This window comes from Myotis davidii, unplaced genomic scaffold, assembly GCF_000327345.1.
Source record: "Myotis davidii unplaced genomic scaffold, ASM32734v1 scaffold169, whole genome shotgun sequence".
NCBI classification, from domain to species: Eukaryota; Metazoa; Chordata; class Mammalia; order Chiroptera; family Vespertilionidae; genus Myotis; species Myotis davidii.
The window spans coordinates 2,394,672-2,418,893 of record NW_006383005.1 but is presented as its reverse complement, the minus strand read 5'-3'; the positions used below and the strand labels follow the sequence as shown (position 1 = coordinate 2,418,893).

The 24,222-nt window shown below is 53.6% G+C and overlaps 1 protein-coding gene across 4 annotated transcripts in view; it reads right to left on the bottom strand.

Moving 5' to 3' along the window:
* Positions 1–1,328: 1,328 nt before the first annotated feature.
* Positions 1,329–24,222, bottom strand: part of STARD10 (StAR related lipid transfer domain containing 10) — a 25,741-nt gene continuing 2,847 nt past the window's right edge. For 3 of the 4 annotated variants that reach the window (XM_006777962.2, XM_006777963.2, XM_006777961.2), the window contains exons 2-7: positions 23,844–24,154; positions 4,752–4,899; positions 4,032–4,135; positions 3,330–3,447; positions 2,002–2,054; positions 1,329–1,740 (exon numbers count right to left, since the gene is read on the bottom strand). In XM_006777962.2, the coding sequence (XP_006778025.1) occupies positions 1,495–1,740; positions 2,002–2,054; positions 3,330–3,447; positions 4,032–4,135; positions 4,752–4,899; positions 23,844–24,050 (876 nt within the window). In that variant the 5' untranslated portion in view covers positions 24,051–24,154 and the 3' untranslated portion in view covers positions 1,329–1,494. Of the gene's footprint in view, positions 1,741–2,001; positions 2,055–3,329; positions 3,448–4,031; positions 4,136–4,751; positions 4,900–20,642; positions 20,706–23,843; positions 24,155–24,222 lie in introns of those variants that run through there. The other variant, XM_015557499.1, reaches the window with a different exon arrangement.

Here is a 24,222-nt window from a genome sequence, read left to right as displayed (position 1 = left end):
GGGAGGGGAGGGCGGGGATCTGCGCGTGACCACGCCCGAGGGCGGGGCGTGACGTGGTCACGCCCCCAGGTGACCCCGCCCAGTCAGAGTCTTCGAGTTCACCGTGCAGACGGTGTGTCTGTGTGCCTCCCGTTTGTGTCTCCCGCTCCTCTGCCTGCTGGAAGGTCCGTTTCTGGCTCCTGAGCCTACCACCCCCATCCGCTGAGTCTCCCTGCCTCTTGCTACTCTTCTTCTGGTGACTGTGCCCAGAGGGATGAGCCACACGCCCCCAGGAGCCCAGACCGCCCAGGGCCATTAAGAGGGTGTAGAAACCAGGACGACCAAGGTCTCTGACCTCCTCTTCTAGGAAGTCCTTTCCCACCCCATTCTTTGAGTTTAGCCCACTTCTCCCCAGAGCCACTTCCCCCAGAGGCGGGGTGGTTGGGAGGAGTCCTGCCCAGTTAGAGCGCTTAAAGATCCCTCGGCTCTACCATCCTGCAAGCACACCCTGTGTCCAGGGCACCTTTGGGGTCAGCCAAGCAGAAACCTTAGCTTTTTTATGCTTCCATTTCGCCAAATACCCCGTGGAGTCATTTGAAAGAACAGCTCTCACCAGGGTGGGGCACGGGGGTTTACTCTGAGATTGGGAGTTATTCATTTGAGCACCTACTACATGCCAGGCCCAGTGCCAGACACCTCACTGGAGGTCTTCAAAATGACCTAGGGAGGGCTCAAATCACAGGGCCCATTCCCTCCAATGCCCTGGAGTCTGATGGCCCTCACCTCAACCCCAACCTCCCTCCTCCAGAACATGATGCCCCAACCTCAGTTCTGAGGCCCACAGCCCTGTGGCCTGACACCCAGGGACCTCTCCACCTCCCTTCCCTGATGACTAGAGAGTATCAGTCCCCCAACCCATAGATTGGACGCTATGAGGCTGAAAGTCACAAAATAGAAACCCACTTCCCCATGGAGCTGAAGGTCACACAAAAGAACCCCCCCCTCAAACCCCTGACCCAGGGCCTCTAGCCAGAGCTACTCCTCTTAGAGCAGTGAAAGGTAGTCAAATAGCCTGGAGAGAATGGCAGAATAACCACCAACAAGGACAGGTGGGTGGATGAAGAGTGAACTAATGAATAGACACAAAGGGAATGGAACATACCCATAAACGGAGAAAAAGCTAACCACCCAACCCCCCAGCTACCCATGGGGAGGAAAGAGGATGCCTAAAGAAATAAAGGTCAGGCAATCGACGATAAAATTAACAAAATAAACTGTAGAGCAAGGGGACCAAGAGTGGCAGTTGTGCCTGGGCAGGTGGGAAGCAGGTACAGCGAGGAGTCGGTGAGCCGGCTGAGGCTGTGGGATGGTTTATTAGGGCTATATCCAGCAAGGCCACAGTGCCAACCTGGGTCTGAGCCCAACGTCCTCAGGAGGCACAGGGGGTGTGGGAGGGGAGAAAGCCACCCCCAGGCTCTGCCCTGTCTTGTCTCAGTCCCTGTTATGGTTCCACGCTCAGGTGAGCGAGGTATCATCGTCACTTCCCTCGCCGCCAGCACCGCCCGTACGCTCCTCCCGACTCTCTGCCACCGAGCTCTCATCGATGTTCTCCAGCGAGTCCGCGTGCTGCACGGACAGCTCCGACAGCGCCAGGCTTGGCAACAGGCTCTGCTCTGGGTGTAGCCAAGGTTTAAAGTGGGGCTGATGCTTCTGCTTCCACTCAGGGTACTTGACGCACGCCTTGTACATCTTCTTCATGGCCTGTGGACCCGCAGCACCAGAGTCAGGAGTGAGCAGGCACAGGACTTAGTTTCCTACCACATCCCCTCCCACATCCCCTCCCACATCCCCTCTCATGCTCTCCAGCCACTCAGCCCCCCACTCCCAGCATCCTGAGTTCTTGCCCCAAGTTCATAACTCTGCCCCTCAGCCCTGACTCCCCGTCTCTATCCCCACTCCACCCGTTCAGCCCAGAACCCTCTCTCCCAACCTCCATACCCGCAAAGTCCCAAGGCCACTCACCTTGGGAGCCAGGAACTGAGAAGATTTATTCACCACCCACTTGGGTAAGGAGCCTATGAGAGCAGGGAGGAGGAGTGAGGAGAGAAGGGAAGCAGCAGCCTCAGGCACCCAGTCCCCTGCCTCCAGTCTGAGGTTTCCAGAGAGGCCACTCACTTCTCCATGGCAGTGGGGGGGTGAGATAAGTCCCATAAGACTTTATTATCCTCACCCTCTCTTTCCATCTCAGACCAAGGTGCTCTGCTAGAGGGGAATGTTAGCTTTTTCTCCATGTATGGGCATATTCCATTCCCTTTGTGTCTATTCGTTAGGCTTACCTCTGTGTCCCTGCCCCCTCCTGCTGAGTCCCAGAGGGCTGGCTGCAGGGAAGAAAACTGCAGGTCCTAGGTGACTACAGGCTACAGATGGACTGAACTGCTGACCCAGCAAGCTCCTGCCTGCTGCCTGCCCTCCACTCACACTAACATCCCTTCTCATACCCAGTCCCTCTATGGGGAATAAATAGTCCTGATACTTAGCCCCTCCTCTGCCTGTACCCCAGAAAGCCTCCCACCCCAGAAAGCCTAGCTGCTGCACAGGCCTCTTGGCTGGACACTCCAGCCTGGCCTGACTTGGAATCCACAGCCCAGTTCTCCACCCTGTCTCATTCCCAAGTGTCTGCTCCGTCTTTGGCACTCAACACACTCACTCAATGAGATGCTGGAGAGCCCAGAGCCTTGGCCACTGGGCCCTCAGTGGGGTTCAGGGCGTTCCCAGGTAAAGGTGGTTGGGGCTTACCCATCCTTGAGTCATCCATCCCTTCATTCACGCACTCCACATTCGCTCAGTGATACCCACTCTAGGCCAGCCCTGGGAACCCCGAGAGGAACTCACTGTCTGGGGGGCCCAACAGTGTGCCAAGTGCTCTGCTAGAGGGGAATAGGCCCACAGAGCAGGGAGCCAGCGACTCCTCTGGGCATTAGGGATAGAGGAGGTGACATCTGGAGGGACGAGTAAGGGAGAAGGGGTGTTTCTAGGATGCCTAGACAGGGAGCTGGGAATGTGTAAGAGCGGCCAGTGAGCAGGGAGCAAGTCAGAGTATAGGAGTGTGAGCACTAGGAAGGGAGCTCTAAGCTTCATCATGGGACAGTGGCTACCACCTTGGCCCTTGCTTTTCAAACCGCTGTGACGTCTCAAACTGTGGGTCAAATGATGAATATGTTTTGGATGAATATGCCCCAAAATATAAAACAACTCCTAACAAAAACCATTCTGGATTCTGAGTAAATCAAGTCCCATCCCCTGGGAAATAGGAGAGGATCCCATGGTAGGCTCCAGGGCCAAGCCCTCACCTTTGGGGTCCACCTGGGCCAGGTAGGTGATGACGCAGCTCTTGGGCCCCGTGCTCTGGATGAGGTAGCCCGTCTGGATGGACACAGCTCGGACCAAGTCTTTCCGAGGCGGGTATTTCTGGGGACAGAAGGCACAGGGAGGTTAAGACTCAGGGTGGGAGCAAAGGAGGTGTCTCTGTGAGTACAAACACACACACACACACACACACTCACACACGCACAAAGAGAGAGAGAGTTCATATCTCCTGGTGTCCACTCCAGGCAAGGCCTGCTGATGGGGTAAGGAGAAAAGAAAGAGTCAGACTAGGCTTTCCTGACCCTTTTTAGGGTCAGGGTTCATGAGCACACACAGGCAAGCACACGCATACCTACACACACACACACACACACACACACACACGCACACGCGCGTGCGCTTGTCCTTCCCCAGGCCAGCTGTACCTGCTTGTCCTACCTGTCATGGAGATCAAAGTGGCCCAGCCTCAAGGAAGGCCAGGGAACCCTGACCTCACTCCCCCCTTTCCTAGTCAGACCATGCAGAGCCCAGCCAATGGAATTCAGCATGTCTGAGGGCCAATAGATTTCATGTCTGGCTTGAAGTCACAGGTAGCAACCAGGGTCTTTTCCCTAGGCTAGGCCTGCCAGCCCAGCCCTACCTGGCACCTTCCCTGCCCACCCAGCAGGGAAGGCAGGTCAACTCACAGGATGTTTGACTGAGTAGTTCATAATGATGTAATCAGTGCCCATGGGGAGCCAGGAGCGAAGGGTGATGACATCACGGTTCTTCAGGGGCTTTGGACACCTCCCTGTGGAGGGCAAGGGACAGTTCAGCCAGACCACTGGCCTTCCTGACTGACTGCAAGGGAGGGCATGGCAGAGGCTAGCGACACAGGGATGCCTAGTTAACTGCCAGCTCCCCCTGAACCAGACAGGTACCCCCAACACCACAGTCCCAGAACTGGAACTAGGAAAGACAGAGCACAACCCTCTCCCCTCCTGTCTCCAGCCACCCCTGCTCCTCACAACCTCACACAGCCCTTACCTTGCTGGCCTGGCTTGTTTGTATATGTGAGTGTATGGGAAAATCACGGTATTATTTGATGTAGGTACATGAAAACATGTGACTGCGAATACGTGGCATGTGGCTGTGGGTTGTATACATGTGTACACGTGTTTGTGTGTAATGTGCATACATGAACATGGGAGCGCATACTGTGTTTTAGTGTACCTGTGTGTGTGTTCACAACTGTCTGGGAGCGTACAGGGATGTCAGGAAGGGCAGCCCAACATCTCAGCACTCAGGTCTCTGAGCACGTTGGCCATGGGAGCGACCACAGGGAGGGAAGACGGGAGGAGGAGCCTCAGCTGGAAGCCTGGTAGAGGCCTGCAGGAGGCTAGGGGAGTGTGCTTGGGCTTGCTCACAAGAATAATAGCCCACGTCAGCATTGACTGTCAAGCGAGCGATGTCGAAAGTCTCAATGACGTTGCTGTCCCACTTCTTTCGGTATTCAATGTCATGTAGGACATCGTAGAGTGTCTCGGCTGGCACATCGCGGCACTCCATCCGGCACTGCAGATAGACACATGGGTTGTCAGGGTCACACAGGGTTCAAAGCCTTGGAACCAGGGGTCCGGAGGGTACACAGGCAAAGCGGGGAGGAGAAGGAGGAGGACAGAAAGGAACAGCGACCTCTAAAGCCAACATGGACTCGCCACTTGCCACGAGTCCTGTCCAGCCCTCCCAGAAGCCACCTGTGCCAGGAGACAGCAGCCCCTATATCCAAAGACTATCCCCCCACCTTAACTCCCAACAAACCTCCCCATTTGACCCTGTTTCCTTCTCAAGGAGGCCTTCCTGAATTATCCAGCCATATGCTGAGTCTCTAGATCTGTGCCTTTTCAGACCCTTGAACTTCATGGTCGCAGGCTCACAACTGTTTCAACACAGAACCTGGTCTGCTTACATGTTGACACGAAAGCATGAACAAACAAATGCCTAAGTGGATGATTTCTTTCCTCCATGGGACCTTATCACCAGGCCATACCGAGGCCTTCCTGAATTATCCAGCCATATGCTGAGTCTCTAGATCTGTGCCTTTTCAGACCCTTGAACTTCATGGTCGCAGGCTCACAACTGTTTCAACACAGAACCTGGTCTGCTTACATGTTGACACGAAAGCATGAACAAACAAATGCCTAAGTGGATGATTTCTTTCCTCCATGGGACCTTATCACCAGGCCATACCCCCTGTCCCCCTTTTTTTTTTTTTTTTTAATCCAACAAGCATCTTTGGATCTCTTATTATTTATTAGCCTTGTCTTCAAAGAGCTTTCTGTCCAGCAGAGACAAGAGCCGCCAAAGATACCTTTTTAAAAATTTAACCCTTACAATAACTCTGCCACACAAGAAATCCAAGGAGGAAATTGAGGTTCAGAAAGATTAAGTAAAGTAACTTGCCCAAGGTCACCGAGCTGGAAAGTAGCAGAGACATGGGATTTAACCCAGATCACATGTCTGGAAAGCCAGTAAAAACAGAATGAGGTTTTGCCAGATTTTCACTCAGCAAAATGAAACTTAGCCCATAGCCTTGTTCTGTGATTTTTTTTGTACACGTGTTTGTGTGTAATGTGCATACATGAACATGGGAGCGCATACTGTGTTTTAGTGTACCTGTGTGTGTGTTCACAACTGTCTGGGAGCGTACAGGGATGTCAGGAAGGGCAGCCCAACATCTCAGCACTCAGGTCTCTGAGCACGTTGGCCATGGGAGCGACCACAGGGCCCAAGAGCCCAAACCCCAGGATCAAGTTTCTCTCAGCAAGTGAACAAATTTCCTTGCATCGTTTATAAAGGTCTCCCAGAACTGGCGTTCAGACGGTGCCAAGGGAGGCACACACATTGCTTTCTACTGAAAAGGGGATACACGCAACCATAGGAGGGCGGCGTCACATTGCCTTCCCCCTAATCTCGGGTTAGGCTGTGGGGCTCCTAACCATATGAGAGGCCACAGGAAGGACACATCACTACCTATTGGGTATTTTAGGAACCAGTGAAGTCATCAAGCCCTACTTTGCAGAAAATAAAGAGGACAGAGGAACAAGCTAAGTATTACCATGAGAAGCTAAGTGTTACCACGAGAATACAACCACACAAAGCCAGAGGGTGAGAGATTCTGCAGAGTTACTGGTCCAGTCTCTTCTACAGATTAATGACATAAGGAACTAGGCTAGACTGAGAGGCTTACAGGACACAACAACCAGATGGAAAGTGTGTTCCTGGACTGCATACTGGTTTGGACACAACAACTATAAACGACATTTGGGACAACTGGAGAAATATGAATATAATCTGAGTGTTAGATGTGCCAAAAATGTGCTGAATCAAAATGGTGAAGATAGCTGCCTGAAAACAAAAAAGCAGATTACAAAATAGAATGCATGGTGTACTCTCATTCGGGGTGGGGGGGAAATGTGCACAGAAAAAGCTCAGGAAGCACAATCACAAAGGTGTTAGCAGTGGTGATCTCTGAATGATGAGAATATGGTGGGCTTTGGTTGTTATTGGTTGGGGTTTTTTTTGCTGTTTGTATTTCTAATTTTCTAAAATGTATAGTACTGCTTCTATAATAATGAAAAAAATTAAATAAAAAGTTCCCCCACTTGCCCGGCCAATGTGGCTCAGTGGTTGAGGGTTGATCCATGCACCAGGAAGTCAGGATCCAATTCCTGGTCAGGTCACATGCCCCAGTTACCTGCCCATCCCCAGCGGGGGGCGTGCAGGAGGCAGCTGATCAAAGATTCTCTCTCATCATTGATGTTTGTTTTTGTTTTTTTCTTTCTCTCTCTCCCTTCCTCTCTGTGGAATCAATTATATATATTATATATTTTAAAGTTCCCCCAGAGATATTGAGAGGCGCACTTACCACATGCCAGGTACTAGCCTAAGTGCTTTATACATATTATAGTATTTTATTCTCACAGCCACAGTCTGAGGTATTAGCCCCATTTCAGAATTAGGGAAACCGAAGTTCAAGGACAGGCTCCAGCCTGCGGACTCATGTGACCCCGAACATGTCACTCTCCCTCTGTTTGCTTTCCTGCTTCAGGAGGGGGTATGACTAGATCCAATCATTTAACAACCCCCAATTCCAGCCCCGCGTGGAGCTCACAAGAGTCAGAGATGAACCTGGGGCCTGTCCTTGAAAGGCTTCTTCCAGTTGAGAGAGGAGACCTACTTGAAAATGAGAAGGTGCCCTAAACTGCCCAGTGGGGGCACAGAGGAGGTCAGCTCTGTGATGTGGGTGAGGAGTCAGGCTCCATGGAGAAGCTCCGTCTGGAAGGTAGGTGTCTGCCAAGTGGCCTTGGGAGAAAGAACCGCCAGGGAACAGGCACCGAGGAGATGAGAGTGTGGCCTGTAGGAAGCTGAATGAGTTCCATTTGCTCCAGTTCCCAGGGTGTGGTACAGCCTAATACTTAAAAGGTCCTGGTTCCAGATCTCCCTGGAGAAATAGGTGATTCTGGGACTAGGTCAGAGTAAGTATAGGTGAGCCTGGAACATCTTATTGCGCACAAAAAAGGACCTACCACAGAATGCTAGGGAACTTGCCCAGAGAACACAGGAGCCGATGCCATGAGCTTCCACTGGTTTGCTTTGGTTGACCAACTCATCAGTGTTTACCTGAAGCATTCCCCAGTTTTAGCACTGAAATCCACATCCCAGAAAACCCCTCTGACCTGAGCAAACTCGGACAGCTGGCCACCTACCATGGGCTAAAACTGGGACAACCTGTGATGAGCATAAATAATGAAAGTAACAAGTTCTATTCCACTGAGTAAAATAGGTATATACAGATATGAATAAATAAATTGAATTTTAATAAGGGTATTTGCATAGTTTCAAAGTACCTTCCCATCAAATACTTATTACAAAGGGAAAATGAGTAACTCCATGGTAGAGAAGCCTGGCAGGTCCCACCTTAATCAAGCTATCAAAGTGAACATCATTAGTAATGGAACAATTTACAACTGAGTGCTGCCTGATAGGACAAAATTAAAAAAATACAGGCATGCCCTGGCTGGTGTTGCTCAGCTGGTTGGATGTCTTCCTATGCACCAAAAGGTTGCTGGTTCAATTGCTGGTAGGGATACATGTCTGGGTTGTGGACTTGATCCCCAGGAGGGGGGAGAGCAAGAGGCAGCCAATCGATGTTTCTATCTGTCTATCCCTCTGCCTCCCCACTTCTTTCCAAAAATCAATAAAAACATATTTAAAAAAACAAAAGAATACAGGCACCACTTAGGTGGTATTTCTGCCAAAGATGTATAACCAAATCTAATCATTAGGAAAATCAGACAAACCCAAAATGAGGGACTTTCACAAAATAACTAGCCTTTAAGTGTCAGGGTCATGAAAGTCAAGAAAAGACTCAAGAATTATATCAGACTGAAGGAGACTAATGAAACATGAGTGAATGAATGAGTGAGTGAACAACATGATGGGAGGGATGTGATGGTGAGAAAGGGGGTGGGAGGAGATGGCAGACAGGAGATCTGCCATCACCAGGAACATCCAAACAGCCTTATATTCAGCAGCGATAGGGAGATCCAGGTGCTGCACCAGACATTCAACACACACTCTCTTCAACCCAGATTTAGAGCTGGTGTCATGCCTGTGCTGCAAAATAGAAAACTGAGGCTCAGGAGAGTAAGCAACCTGCCCAAATCAGGCAGCCAGAAAGCAGCCTGTCAGGGATTCAAAACAAAACCAGGTCTTGCTGTAGTCCTAACCATCAAGGAGCACTGAAGCGTGGCTTCTGAAGAAACTAGAACTTCTCTAAATCCACATGTGGAAGCTGGTTCGGCTTTGCAAGTCCTCAAATGTGTGTATAGACAGTGAGTGTATGGAGGGGCCATGATAACGGGATGATGCTCTGTAGGTTAGAGTCCAACCTGGGAATGCCTCTTCCCTAGGGCCAGCCTCAGTGCCCCAGGGCCTGGCTGCACCCACTGCTGGGTACACACTGGAAGGGGCTCACATTGCCCAGACCTTGCCCATTCTCCCTCAGTCTTTTGGATCAGGACTGTTGTGGCTTCAGAACCAAAGGCCTCCCTCGAGACAGCAGACAGTGGGCGGAGCACACAGAGCCCCAACACGGTGCAAACTGCATACCATTTTATCTTCTAGATACAGCTGGAAACTTCAAAGGCTTCCCAGCTCGTGGCAGACTCTTAGGGAAGAAGGCCATCAGCAGGGCCCGGTTGGGAGGAGGGCACTGGGAAGGTAAGAACCCTGGCTGTGGTGACCCTCCAGGTGAGAAAACTGAGGTCTGGGTGGTGATCTGGAGAACAGAGAGCGTCCATGGGCCTCATGGCCCATAGCGCCCACAGCGACTGGCCTGGCTCCCAGCCCAGCTCTTTCCACCGCCCCCAGGAGGCAGTATGGCTTCGCCGAGACCAGTAAATTACATCTAGCAATGTTCTTGTCTGCAGGGCCAGGGGCCACATCAGCAAGGTGTAACACTAAGAGGCTTTGGGGGGCACGAGTGGGGTAGGGGTGTGTCACTGGAGAATACCTAGTGGGCGGGTCTGTGACTAGAACCCATATTCATTGGGCCCTGGGCAAGTCAGTCACTTCAGTGAATATCTGGGAGCTCCCAGAACTGAAGGGAAGGAGCTAAACTGGGCTACAATGCCCTTAAATCCTGGTTACAACAGGGAGCCTGACATGCAGCCATTTCACAGCTGAGAAAACTGAGGCCCAGGGTAAATACAGACTACAACCCCACCAGACCCCATGACAGGGAGAACTGGGATTGCCCAAAACTCCTGGGTCCAAAACCACCCCCCAGCACCCTGAGTTCACAGAGTCATGGTCAGAAAGGACTGGACAATTAAGAAAAGCCATCAGGAAAGACTCCTGCAGTCTCTGGGTCTAGCAATCCTGGATTCCAATCACTCCTGGGCACAAGATTTAACTCTCCTGAGTCTGTTTCCTCATATGAAAAATGGGGATACTGCCCTGGCCAGGTAGCTCGTTGGTTAGAGCATTATCCTGATATGCTAAGGTTGTGGGTTTGATCCCTGGTCAGGGCACATACAGGAATCAACCGATGAATGCATAAATAACTGGAACAACAAATTAATGTTTTTTTCTTTCTCAAATCAATAAATTTTAAAAAGAAAAATGCGGATACTAATAGTACCTATGGAATGGAGATGCTGTGATTACATTCAGTGAGGTAACGTATATAATATGCCTGGCACATAGCAAATACTCAAAAAACAGTAGCTGTTGTTACTCCCGCAGGCTTCCTCCAGCTGCCATTCACCCTTCCACAGGCCAGGACTAGGTCCATTTGCAAGCGCTTCCTTAGATTTTGTGCCCTGGGCACCGCTCTTACCTCACCCTGGCCCTGCCCTTTAGCCCATCCATTCGCCACTTTCTGGAGTCTGCTGTGTGCCAGGCCTGCAACTGGGCAGCAGGGACCCAGGGGCGACTCAGACCTGGGCCCTGCCCCAAAAGAGCCCCATCCAGTGGGTGGTAGGAAAGACAGGGACACAGAATCCCAGCAGAGAGTGAGCAGTGTTGGGGCATGGGGAGTGAAAGTAAAGGAACTGTGGGAGCAGAGGGTGACGGAGCCCAAAAGGAGAGGACGTTCAACTGCCACAAGGGGAGATCGGGCATTTCAGGCAGCGAGGCTGGTTACTCTTCAGGTTACCTCTGGGGAAACTGAGGCCCACTTGGGCTCAATCCCTCAGGCTGTGCCGCCTTCTCACCATGTTGCATTCTAGTAGTTCCGTAAAGGGAATAACTGGAGGCTTAACTAAATATGCACAGAGCAAGGCCCAGGGTCCAGACTGTGTCTCACTCTCCCCTTCTCCTCTCTCCTACCCCTTGCCTGTGCTTCTCAGTCTTTCCCATTGCTCAGCAATTAGAGGAGGAATCGCCATGGAAGGAGGGAAGTGTTGGGGGGGGGGCGGGGCCGGCAGGGGGGAGCAGCAGTATCTCCCAGGACCCTTTTCCCTGAGACAAGGGAAAAGAAGTCAGGCCACCTGCACAGAGCTGTGGTATGGCCTTGATGGCAAAGGCCAGGGCAGTAACAAGCAAACTGAGACACAGACAGGTGAACCCAAGTTTGGCCCTCACCCCAAGACCTCACACAGCAGGTCTCTGATATCCTTGCCCACAGGATTTGTGGGGCCCAAGAGATGATCTCTTTCACCACTACTCTTCAGGTTACCTCTGGGGAAACTGAGGCCCACTTGGGCTCAATCCCTCAGGCTGTGCCGCCTTCTCACCATGTTGCATTCTAGTAGTTCCGTAAAGGGAATAACTGTTAAGCAAATGGCCCTTTCTCAATAGAACCACATTCAAATCAGAGTAATTACTCCTAGGCACTAAGTATCAAATCAGTCATAGCCCCAAACAGTAGCCACCACCTCAATAACCATTATCATGTGCTCAAATCACCAATTTATTATCCCATGAAGGAGATAGCAGCTCCCAGACCATGGACCCCCTGGGCTAAAGTTTAGGTCAAACTGACTCTGCCAATAGTCAAGGACACCAAACTGCATCCTGTGCAGAAATGGACTCCTACCTTCCCAACCCCCAATTGGTATCATCATCCCCACTTAGAGATGGAGAAAGTGAGGCCTAGAGAGTTACAATGATTGACCCAGGCCACATGGCTAACAGTGGTGAAGCAGAGGAACAGCCTGGGTGTGCCTGACCCCAGAGTGTCAGGACATTCTGCTACTTTCATCAGGGAAGCAGACTGGCCAGCTAAAACAAACATGCTGGAGACTGTCTTAGTTAATTGATGGTTAGTATGCAGCGTTCGATGGATTCAGAGGGCTTGCTGACCAGAGAGGCAAAGCTCAGAGGTGCTTCCTCTGAATGAGGTCACTGACTCCATCCTCAGATCTCACTGGACTCAAAGGCAGGGTCACACTTGCCCAAAACCCAGCACTGGGGCTCTGCGCCCAGAAGCCTCCTCGGAGCACCTTTCGGTCCTGCATTGCCCTACCAGACCCAGCCAGGCCCCACAGGCTCACAGCTGACTCAGCAGTTCCAGGGGCTGTCTGGGTCAGACAGGCCTCTGCCCTGGCCCCATCCGACCGGTGTGGCCTTGGCTTGGGCAAAGGACGTCAGCTCTGAGTCCCAGTATCTTCATCTGTCAAACAGGGGAATCCTCCCCTCAGAGTGGAACTGTGAGGATTATATGAGACTTGTACATAAAGCCCAGCAGCTTTCCCTGACTTCTCAGGCCCGGCCAGGGGAGCACCTTCCTGCTAGTCCCCAGAGGTCATGCAAGATATACAGGGACAAGGAACAACATTTAGAACAACAAAAATGCCCTCTGTCTCTCCACGGGGTAGATGGACAGGAGGGGCAGGTGGCCCTCTTACACCAGGATCCTACACGAATGCCCCCAGACACACACACCACCCTCAGACCACAGCCAGATGCTGCCCTCATGTCAGACCAGGCCCTCCTCCCAGGGCCTGCTCACGCCCCAGCTTGCTGGCTTCAGGGACCTCCCCTCTGCCCCACCCAAAGCCCACAGGGCCAGTGTTGAGACAAGCTGGTAGAGCCCCTCTGCCCTTGCCTCTGGGTTTCCGGGGGGCCCCCAGAAGGGAGACCCCCTAAGACCTTCCTCCATGTTCCCCGAAATCCCAACAGCAGCACAAGTGTCAGGACATTCTGACAGAGGGGTCCAGTAAAGAGATCTGATTGGCCCTCCCAGGACCTCCCTTGGCCGGCTCCTTTTCTATTTTGTCTTCAAACTTCAGCCTGGCTGACCCCTGTCCCTAAATTCTTCAGGTTGGGCTGGGGCCTACCCTTCAGCCCCCAGTGCCTCCCTCCACCAGCACGCACTGCAGTGCATCGATTTGTCTGCAGTGCTGTGGCCCCTCGTTCACCTTGGCACCCCCTGGGCCTGGCACAGCTTAGCAAAGGCCTGTTGCCGGAACAGCAGGATGGACGGGTGAGCCAACAAAGGGGCTGTGGGAGCTCCTCCTGGCTGGCAAATATTTTCAAAATCATAAAAATGTATCTTTCAACTTAGTTCCTGTTACTCGGGACCAGAAATTTATACTCAGGAAAAAAATACAAAGTAAGAAAAAAGTCCTGTTACAATACTCATGACTATGTTATTGCATTTGTAATTAGCAAAATATACTGGAGAACAACCTGGACCACCACCAACAGCAGGACCGGGTTGGGTTAAGAATGACATCTCACTTTGATAATGACTGCCAGTTACGGAGGACTGTGGGCTCCCCCGGGCCAGGGGCAGGGGCTGAGCTGGCTCTGAACCCTCAAAACCCAGAACAGGCCTCAAAACCCAGAACAGGCCTGGCAGGGAGCAGCTGCCGGAAATGTTTGTGCATTAATAATCCTGTAGCAATATGAGCTACTTCCACGGATGTAATGTTAAATGAACAAAGGAGGATATTAACTTCTACCAGTGCATAGTCTAAACCAGCGATTTTCAACCTTTTTCATCTCATGGCACACATAACTAATTACTAAAATTCTGCAACAAATGTGTATTTTTTTGCTGATCTGACAAAAAAAAAGGTATAATTTTTAGTCGTTCACACCGGAGAGTTACTGTTGGCTGTTGTCATATTTTTAATTTGACAATCTAAGGGAAAAGAGGTCAGTGCCCATGACTAAATAGTCATGTATTGCATGTTTTAAGAATTCCTGTGGCTCACCGGTTGGAAATCGCTGGTCTAAACATAGCATAAATTATCTATACCTGTGAATGAGAGCTGGAAGGAACCAAAGAAAAGTTTTACTCAGGAATTGAGGCTCTGGGTGATAGATTTTTCATTTTGGGTTCTTGTGACTGTTGATATAATATAGTTTCTATAAGATATAGAAACTATATCTATTTTTTTTTCTAAGTTAAGAGTGTTGTCCAGAATCCCAAGGGTCTTGTTCCCTGGACATGGAAGCTGGGACTCAGCTGAGACGGGGTCTGAGGTTGCCCATGCTGGTGCTGAGTTACCTTGGAAATACTCCAGTCGTGTGGCTGTGCTGGGAGTGGAGCCAGAGGCACTCAGGGCCCTTCCACCCTTGCCTCGGGCTGCGGCATGGGCATGAGAACCCTGGGCAGTCAGGGAGGGACAGAGGGAAGCTGGGGATGAAGGTACAGGGAGGGGCACCTAAGGGGAGTCCTAATGGATGAACAGAAAGTAGATGGCACCCAGATGTAAGGATGGGGAAGAGGCTCCTGGGAGAGGTGCTGGTATGAGCCTGGGGACTGGAAACGGCCTGGAAGGGCTGACGGAAGGAGAGGGCTCATGCAATTCCATGAGGTAACCTGAGTGAGCAGGATGGAGGCGGAGGAAATGGAGCTGTCCCTTGGGTACCTCAGACTGTTCGTTCATTCATCCATTCAACAAATGTGAATGGTAGGCCAGCTCTGTGCCACGCTCTGTGCTAGGGATTTAGCAAATTCGTCTAATCCTACCCTCTCAGTTACCTAGCAGGGAAGATTATGTCCATTTGTGAATGGTGACTCAGAAAGGTGAAGTGAAGGAACTAAACTGGAACCCACTGTGACCCAAAGTCCACCCCAAGGCCGTTCCCCAAGAACCTGGCTCTGCTCTGTGGAGGACCCAAGGGCTGCCAGGTGGGCCAGCACCTGGCCAGGGGAGGACCGTCCCTGGGCACCCACACTAGGAGCTGTGGCTGTTGGCTCTGCCTGCAGCAAGGGGAGCTGGAGGGACACAGAGAGCACGTGGGGGTGGTGTGCCCAACACAGGGTCCCCCTCCCCCACCTTCAGACTCAGTATTCCCACCTGCAAAATGACAGATGAGTCCTGTGCTCTCTCTTCTGAAGAGAAGGGGTTCTAAAACCAGATACGCCCAACCCATCTTCTCCCAAAAGAGAGGCCCCCCTGAGAGTGTGGTGGAGAGTGGAGGTGCTGCGACGCCTCCCCTAGACAGAGCTCCGAGTCTGCTCAGGCAGACCACGCTGGGCCCTCTGCTGCTCTCCATCCAGGGCCAAATGACTCATGGCTGCTCGCCTCCTCCCTCCTCCCTCCCCCCAGTCTCCAGCAGCCTCTCTGGACCCCCACCCCCAGGCTCATGAGCAGCAGGCCCCAGCTCTGCAGCCGCAGGAACATCCTGCTGACAGCTCAGAAGCTGACCTCCTGGTCTGGAGCTCCCGCCACTCTGTTCCAGCCCTGGGGGAGATGGAGGAGCCAGACAGAGGAGGGGGAGCTGAGAAGGAGAAGCAGAGTGTGGGTGGACCTGGGAAAAGGGAGGAGGTGACGGGAGACCAGTGAGACCAAACAGGGCCAGGCCTGACACACAGACATCAAGACAAAGGCAAACTGGATAAACGCCCCCCTGGGCTTCAGGGACCACAGCGGCCTCCGATAAACTCCACGCTGCATCTTCAACAGCCTCCTGGGCATCACCCCTGGACAGCACACACACCCTCATTCGCACCATGTCCACCACTGCTGCATTGTCTACCTCCATGCCCACTCCCCTCTGCCCCGCTCCTGTGCCTAGAACCAGGCCAGGTCTGGACTCATCCCTCACTGTCATCCCCAGGACTCCGCTCAGCCAGGACCTCCCCAACGGCTCCTCTTCACCAGTCCCAGGCAGGCCTCGCCACCTTTGCTTCGAGTACTGCAGCCACATCCTCAGCTCATGGTTCCCAGGACGAGCTGTCCCCTGAGCCAGGGAGCTTTCAGAAACCCAGAGCTAATGACAGCCCTGACCAGCTTGAGAGACGCTGCTGCCTCTCTCCCTGCCTTCAGCAAATCCTAACTCAACGTCCTCCTCACTCAGGCTCTGCCTCCACGCCTTTCTCACTCTCAGCCCATGCCTCTGCTTCCCTGAGGGACTCGCCAAGACCTTCTCAGCTGGGTGCCTGATCCTGCTGGCCCCCCAGACACTGCCACCCCCACCCCATGCTGCCAGCCCTGGCCTCCCCTAGCCTGGGTCCTCACAGAGGGCTGTCACTGTCTCTATCAGTCTTCCCCTAGGGCTTGAGAGCAGGACCTGGGTCTGATCCATCTCTGGTCCCCAGCAGCAGCACAGTGGTTGGCGGAGTAAGTGGGAGGCATGAGAAGTTCGTTGAATGAATAAATAATTGGGACAGGAAAAAAAAAATTGAGGAAAAGAGACAAGCAGTAACATTAAGGCAGGCTCAGTAACCATCTGAGACAGGAATAGGAAACACACCCTAAGGGGAGACTCTGAGACCTGGAGATTGGCCCAGAGGCCAGGCCAGGAGGCTGGATGGAGGCAGCGAGGGAAAACCATGGCAGAGTCGGAGCTGAGCAGGGGGCAGGAGGCAGGAGGCGCCAGGAGACAGCTGAGGAGACATAATTGGATCAGAGACAACTCTGCTGCAGTGAGGGGGAGTGACTCACACACACAGAGTAACACCAGACACAGAAACATGCATACAGTTTCACACTCAGAGGCACACACACAACCTTAAAGGCGCATCCACACGCATTCACTCACAACCCAGCTCCACGCAGAAGGCCCACACATAGAAGGCCAGACAACCCCAACATATTATCCTGTCCTCATAACACACCACCACCATCCGGTATCTTATTTACTTATTTGCTTGCTTCTATTTTGCTTATCTCCCCCTCAAGATATAAACCCATGACAGCAGGGCCTAATCTGTTTTACCACTAAATTCCTGGATATAACACAAACCTTGGCATATAGGATGTGCTTAATAAATATGTGTCGAATGACTGAATATTGGAGACACACCAGGGAACACCATCCCCTCTGCCTGTGCCTTAAGAGTCATCACCTCTCTGGTCTAGTACCAGATCCCAGGCAATCTGAAAGGATCCAAAGACAGAGGGGACTCCAGGAGATGGTAGAGGGGAACCTCGGGGAATCAGGGGCAGATGCAGGATGAGATTAAAAGGCCTGGACACTGCATAGGTACTCACTCCCCCTACTTCCCCGGTATGGGGGCAGGGTTGGGGGTGCACATGTGCAGGCATTGTTCACCTGCCCCAGAACATAAGGATTCTGGAGACATCAGAGGTAGCAAGTACCTGCCTCCAGGGAGCCCAGGCTGAGAGGCAGGGAGGCAACAGGCTATAGCCACAGAGAACTGCTCCAGCTGCCCTGTGCCACCTGCCCCAGGCTCTCTTTAATGACAAGTAAGAGGAGCCTGCATTTGGCGTGGGACCCACCACTAAATTCTGGGCCTACTACTTTCTTCCACTGCCTGTGTTTCTGAAGCTCCGGGGGCCAGCCCAAGCACGCCAGAGGAGGTAAGGGAGGCACCTCAAGCCTGACCCCTGGTCTGAGCATTTTTCCTCCCACCTGTTGCTGGAGCAGGCTCATCTGCCCAGGTCAGGGGTCGTGGCTCAATAGGGTTTCTCTCCCTGTCTATCTCAGTGGCACCTGGCACACAGGCCTATGGCCACTGGTCCCTCAGGAACTGGCTAGTGCGACCCAGGGAGGTCTCAGATCCCTGAGGAGTGCCAGGTGTGTGGGGTCATGGTGCCTGGGGCCTGGCTCCAGGTGGCCTAGCCAGGCGTGGGGACGCGGGGGAAGAAATAAAACCCATCTGTCTCCAGGACTCCCTCCTTTCTCTCATCTCCTGAAACTTTAAAGACTCTCGACTGGAAACTGAGCTGGGGCTCGGACTCGTTAAAGTTTAAAAGCCAGAGCCTGGGGAGCTGGGCGTGGAGGGCACACAGCCAGCTTGGGAGCTGGGGGCTCTTTTAACCATAGGGACACACTAACTGCAGGCACCCACCCCACCCTACTCCACCCCACTCCCACTCACAAGGTTCCTTATCCTCAGGGCAGGCACCAAGGGGGCTGCACATCCACACCCCAACCTGAATAACACGCCACAATTTGCACATTGCAAAGGGTTATTCTGTAATCACCATGTCCCAGTCATTATCCATACAACTCCTTGCTCCATTCCTCACAGTCCCTCCTTTACTGCAGGCCTCAGTCCTTCAGTCCAGACAATATGGCAAAAGCCTTCTCCTGCCATCTGCATTATCTAAAACCCTCCCCTGGCACCTCAAGACCTCCAGGACCCAAGTCCTAAGGCTTTCAGTCGAGCTCCTTAAACACCTCCAGCCCCCTGAGCTCCAAGCCCCACACTGAACACCTACAGTGCTCCTAATACACTGCCCTATTTCCTGCCCCAGGGCCTTTGCACAGCTGTTCCTCCGCAAGGACAGCTCCCAACACTATCAAACTTGTATGCCTCATTCTCTAACCAGTTCAAAAGGCATCACCTACGCATTCCTCCTCTGTGAAGCCTTCCCTGGCCTCCACAGCTGGTTCAGAGTCTCCCTCTGGGTCTCCACAGCTCCTGAAACAAGTGTCTGTCTCAACACCCAACTGGGAGCTCCTTGAGTGCAGGGCTCAGGTTTAATTCCCCTCTCTGTCCCCAAACTCCAGCACAGGGCCAGGCAGAGAGGCCATCAGTGAACGACCACTAAATGTGTGAGTGAATGAATCAAGGGCCTGAGACAGGCAGGGCAGCACTACCATCCACATTTGACAGATGAGGAAGCTAAAGCCCAGGCAGGGACAGCAACCTACCTATGGCCACTCTGGACCCTATACTCTCTCACCTACAGCCTCAGGCCAACCCAGGCACCTCCTCCAGGAAACCTTCCCTAAAGCCTCCAGCCACTTCTGACCATTCCCTTCTCTGAGCACCCCCACCTGAAGGTTGGCAAGGCCTTAGTTATCTGCCCTTACTCTGTGCCCAGATCCCCTACCACCATGGCCTAAGACCAGCACAGCCTCTACAAACCACCTTCCCAGCAACTTCCTGTAGAAATGGGGAAACGGGGCCCCAGAGGGGACAAAGGCCCACCCTGCACCTGAACTCACCCAATCCAAAGCCCTAAAACCAATTAAACTTCCACCCCTGCCACCACAGATAAGAAAACAGACTCTAAAAGGTGAAATGACCCCCAAGGTCACGTATCAAGGACTGGCCTCTTGCCCAGCTGGACCCCCTGCAGGGTGCCCTCCCACAATGAAACAGCACAGCAAGACCCAAGTCAGCAGAGAGGTAAGTTATGAGTAGCCATGGGGTCCTGGAGACAGACGGGCCCAAGGGGGCAGAGAGATCTCAGCCTTAGAGGTCTCAGCCTTGAACCCAAGGACCTGTGTTCTAATCCTGCTTCTACCACTTCCTGTTTGGCCTTACACAAGTAAGTTCCTGCTCTGAGCCTCAGTTTCTACATCTGTTCGGATGGGCTTAGTAAGACTCATGCCACAGGACAGTTGTGAAGACACAGTGGGAAGACAAAACACCTGGCCCTGCCCTGCCCCACCTTCCCCATGACCTTCTGAGTCCCTCAGACTGTTAAGAGTGAAAAGGGGCCTTGGAAATCCCTAAGATGATCCCCTCCCTGATCCCCCTTCAAAGGGGGGGAGAATGAGGTGCTGAGAGGGGACAGCCTGAGCACTGGCCTGAGAGCTTGGAACCCAGGGAGGGGAGGTGAAGGGCTGCGGTGTGGAAGCAGGTGGACAGTGAGATAGGGCAGTGGGGGGCCACTGGAGCTTTCCCCAAAGGGAAAGCGGAGGAGCCATAGGGCAGGAAGTCAGAGAACACAGGTCCCCACTGCCACCCCCAGCTTCCTGTGGCAAAAGAAACCTCAGGTTCTCAGAGACACTCCCCCAAGAGATCTCCCTGACTTACTCCAGCCACCAAGCCCCTCAAGGCCCCTTCACAGCGGTCTGCCTGTGAATATGTGTCCCATGAGTAGCCAGGGGCCACCTGGAATTGTCAATCCTCTCACCACCTGGGTCTGGAAGCCTCTGCGGACCCGGGCCAGGCCTCCTCCTCTGCCTCTCACATGGCTAGCCCAGCACCAGGCTAGGCACTCAGCAGCACTGGAGAACCTGAGAACGTGAGCATCCAGGGCAGGGCTGTGCAGGCCATGTCACCTCCTGCTTTCTGTCGCCCGATCCTTATTCTGTTCCCATGGGCCCCAGCACAAGCACTGAGTTCAGAGGCTCTTGGAGCCAAGAGAGCTCCATGACACAGATAGACACACAGCTCAGAGAGGGGCAGGGCTGTGCCCACGATCACACACACAGAAGAGGGCACCATAGCCAGGGACACCCCAGCCTCTTGCCCAGCTGGCACTGCTTGAACGACGGACAGCCCTTCTGGGTTCCCATTCCTCACATCACATAGGAGTCAAGGGAAGCCTGGCCTGGACACTGAGAGGCCTGGGTTCCGGTTCCAAGCTGCCCTCTGCCTTGGACCAGGATGCATGGTCAGCATCTGCCTCTGGGACAGGACTGATCCTCTCAGGAGGCAGTGTCTGCCTCCTCTCCAGTGCCCAGAGCATAATGCAGGCCTGGGGCCAGGCTGGGCTGGAGGCCAGGAGGGAGGGAAAGGGGGGAGGTGGCCTCCAGCAGCCCCTTCCCTTTGTCCTGGCACCAAATGCTGGGCCCAGTGCCACAGTGGCTATCAGGGACCTCTGGACACAGAGGCGGGAGAAGATAAGTCAGGGGGAAGGGAGACGAGGCGGAGAAAATCAATCAGGCAGACAGATAGGCGGATCCGGGTCCACACCCCCACCCTGTGATCACAAGCACAGGGCATGTCCAGGGGGCAGCTGGCCTTTCCTCAGGGGGCAGGCTCAGAAGGCTGGGGCAGGAGTGGGGGAGGGGGAAGTTCAACAAACACCTGTGCTTGAGTTCCTGCTCCAGGAGTGGCCCAATCATCTCTGGGCTCTGGCTTCAGCCCTGCTGTGCGCCCTCAATAAGCCACGCCCCTTTCTGGCCTCAGCTTTCTCATGCATCAAAGGAGAATGGGATGATGAGAACACCGCGTCCTTCAAAGAGTTTTTTGGTTTTTTTTTTAATCTTTACCTGAGGATATGTTTTTATTGATTTTTACAGAGAGAGAGAAACATCGATGTGAAAGAGAAACATCCTTTGGTTGCCTCCCATTCGCATCCTTACCAGGGACTGAACCCGAAACCTAGGTATGTGTCCTGACCAGGAATCGAACCCGCAACCTTTTGGTGTACAGAACAATGCTCCAACCAACTGAACCACCAAGGCATCAAAGAGTTATTGATGGGGTCCAAGCCATAACACTGACCAAAATGTGAGCCCAAGTGGAGAGGGGCAGGGACTCTGGAGCCAGGCTGGCCTGGGTTCCACGCAGCTGCCCTGTGACCTTAGGCAAGTAATATCACTGCTCTCTGCCTCAGTTTCTTTGTGTGTAGCATGGAGACAAGCCTACTACTGCCCAAGACTAGCCTGAGGGTAAATTAGATGATGGAGGTAAATGCTTGGTTCAAAGCAGGGGCTCTTAGAAATGGTATTCCTGAAATTTGAGGGGTGGGCAGCTCAGAGGCCTCTGCCCATCTCCCAGAGCTTGTGCTGAGGGGACCAGGAGTGGGGTACAAGATGCCTATAATCAAGGCCCCAGACTTCTCCCTGGGCCCCAGCTCTGCTCACCTACTATCCCCAACCTTCACTCCACTGGAGGGAGCAGACCTGGAGGGCAGCAATAGGGAGAAACATAAGACAGAGAGGGCGAGGCTGGGAGGCTGGAAATCTAGGTTCCAAGCTCCACTCTGTTGGCACCTGGCTGGGTGACCCTGGGCTGGCCCCTGTCCCTCTCTGGGCCTCAGTGACCTCATTAGCACCTCAGTGAGGGAGTGGGGGGAGAGTATGAAATAGGAATTGCCAGGAGCCCTTTGGCACTTCCACTATCAGCTCAGTCTGAGAGGAAAGAAGGGGCAGGGTCCTGGCTGCCAGGGAGAGTGTATGCCCTAACCATAGCCCACAAGCCCATTTTTTCCAAGTCCGTCCACTCCCAAGGAAGACTATCAGACAAGACAAGTCTGATGTGGCCACAAGAGGTCTGTTGTGGCAGTCTGGCCCCCAGACCCACCAACCCCAGTCCTGGACAGGGCTAGTTTATCCATTAACCAAGCCAGATGGAGGAGGCAGCTCCACCCTGTTGACAGAGGATGGGCGTACTAGCCTCCATTCAGATCTTTCCCTCCCTTCCTTCTGGAGAGCCAGCTCAGGGGGTAAACTACACTTCCCCACCCCACTGTGCAGCCATCCTTAAGCCTTTCCCAGGTCACAGTCAGGAAAACAAACTTGTTCTCACAACCTTCATTCAACTAACATCCCTGCTCTGTCTGTGTTGGGTGCAGGGGAACACCAAGCTTGGACATTCCAGCTGCCCTCCCCTTCCCTGCACCTCAGGCCAGACACAGGTCAGGCCCCCAGGGAAGCCCCCTAGCCCACCGTCCTCAGGTCTGGGCAGAGTCCCAGAGGGGGAGACACATGGAAACTCCGAGAGAAAACGAAAGTCAGATAGGCAGGATGCAGAGAGTGATAGAGGGCAGAAAGGGTGAGCCAGAAGGCCACATGGGAACAGATGGACGAAGCTGTACATGACTAAGACAAAGGGAAGCAGAAAGGTACACGGCCAGAGACGGACGTCAGACATCTCTGGCTCTGTCTGGTGTGAGGCCAAGGTGCCTGAGCTAAGTCTGAGAGCAGGGCCTAGGCAAGCGGTGGGAGGGAGGGAGCGGGCAGGAGGCCCTCTGAGTCCAGTGCCCTGATCCACCAACCCTTGCAACAGGAATCCACATCTGCACAGTTCCAGAAGGACAGCAGAAGGAGAAGGCGAGAGAAAGAGAAGGGAGGGGAAAGGGCACAGCCTACTGCCAGGAGCCCACTGAAGGAGCCCTGTCCCCCTGGAAATGTGGCACTCACACAATGCCGGAGGTGCTAGGGGTAGCTACTGATGCCTCTAGACCAGAGTCTTCACCAGCCTCTGCTCTATCTAGGCCCCCCACGGAGATGAGCTCTTGGGGTCCCACACCCTTCGCCTGCCCTGACAAGGCAGAGCAAGGAAAATCATGGGGCTATAATGAATGGAGGTGAGGGCTGTCAAGGGGTTGATGTGCTTCCCTTGGCGGCCTCCTCTCCCAACCCACCACCAGCCTGGCCCTGCGTAAGGCAGGGACATCCACGCCCTGCCTTCGAGATCTGCCAGCCACAATCCTGAGTCCCTGCAGCAGACTCAGGAGCAGCCAGGGACAGAAGGGGGGAAGAGCAGGGCACCAGGCAGGAAGGGATCAGGTCCCTGCCACCCAAGTGTGCAGAGAGTGGGAAAGAGACCCGGCTCAGGCTGAGAGAACCAGGAATTAGGAAGAGAAGGGCTCAATCCCCCACCTTGAGTGACTCAAATCAGTTAGGAGGGGAAGGCTTGTGGGGGCAGAAGGGTCCCTGAGGGAGACCACCTCCCTGGAGCAGGCAGGGGCATGCAGAAGAGTGAGCCAGAGTCACACACCTTCTCCAGGCCTCAGTTGGCCCATCTGTGTAATGGGGCTGGCAGGACAAACTGTGCCTCTATCTAGCTCCTGGCAAGAGACTGAAATGCACAACCAGGTGGCAGGGGCTCTGCGGGAGCACCAGGAGACCCCTGTCCGAGGCGGTGAGGCTGCATGTGCGGTGCCCAGCCCTACCTTGATCTTGTGCAAGGTCCGATCCATCTCCACAGCCTGCACCCACACAGACACGCCGGCCTTGCTGTAGGTCAGGTTCCAGCCCGCCTCGGCCTCACACTCTGACCGGAAGCTGCGGAAGTCCTGGTCGTCGGGCACCTGGACGCTGTCGCGGCCCAGGACTGGCCGAGGCCCCTGGGGCTCTGTGGAGGCCGCAGACTTCTCCATGGAGAGGCCCGGGGCCCTGGTCCTCGTCTGGCTCTCCTGGGTCCTCCGCGGAGGCTCCGACAACGTCGACGCGGCTGCCGATGCTGACGCCACCTTCCCGGGACCTGCAAGACCGGTTTGGGGACCGGAGTCAGTGCGCTGGGGGCGCGGGTGGGGCTGTCCGGGGTCCTGG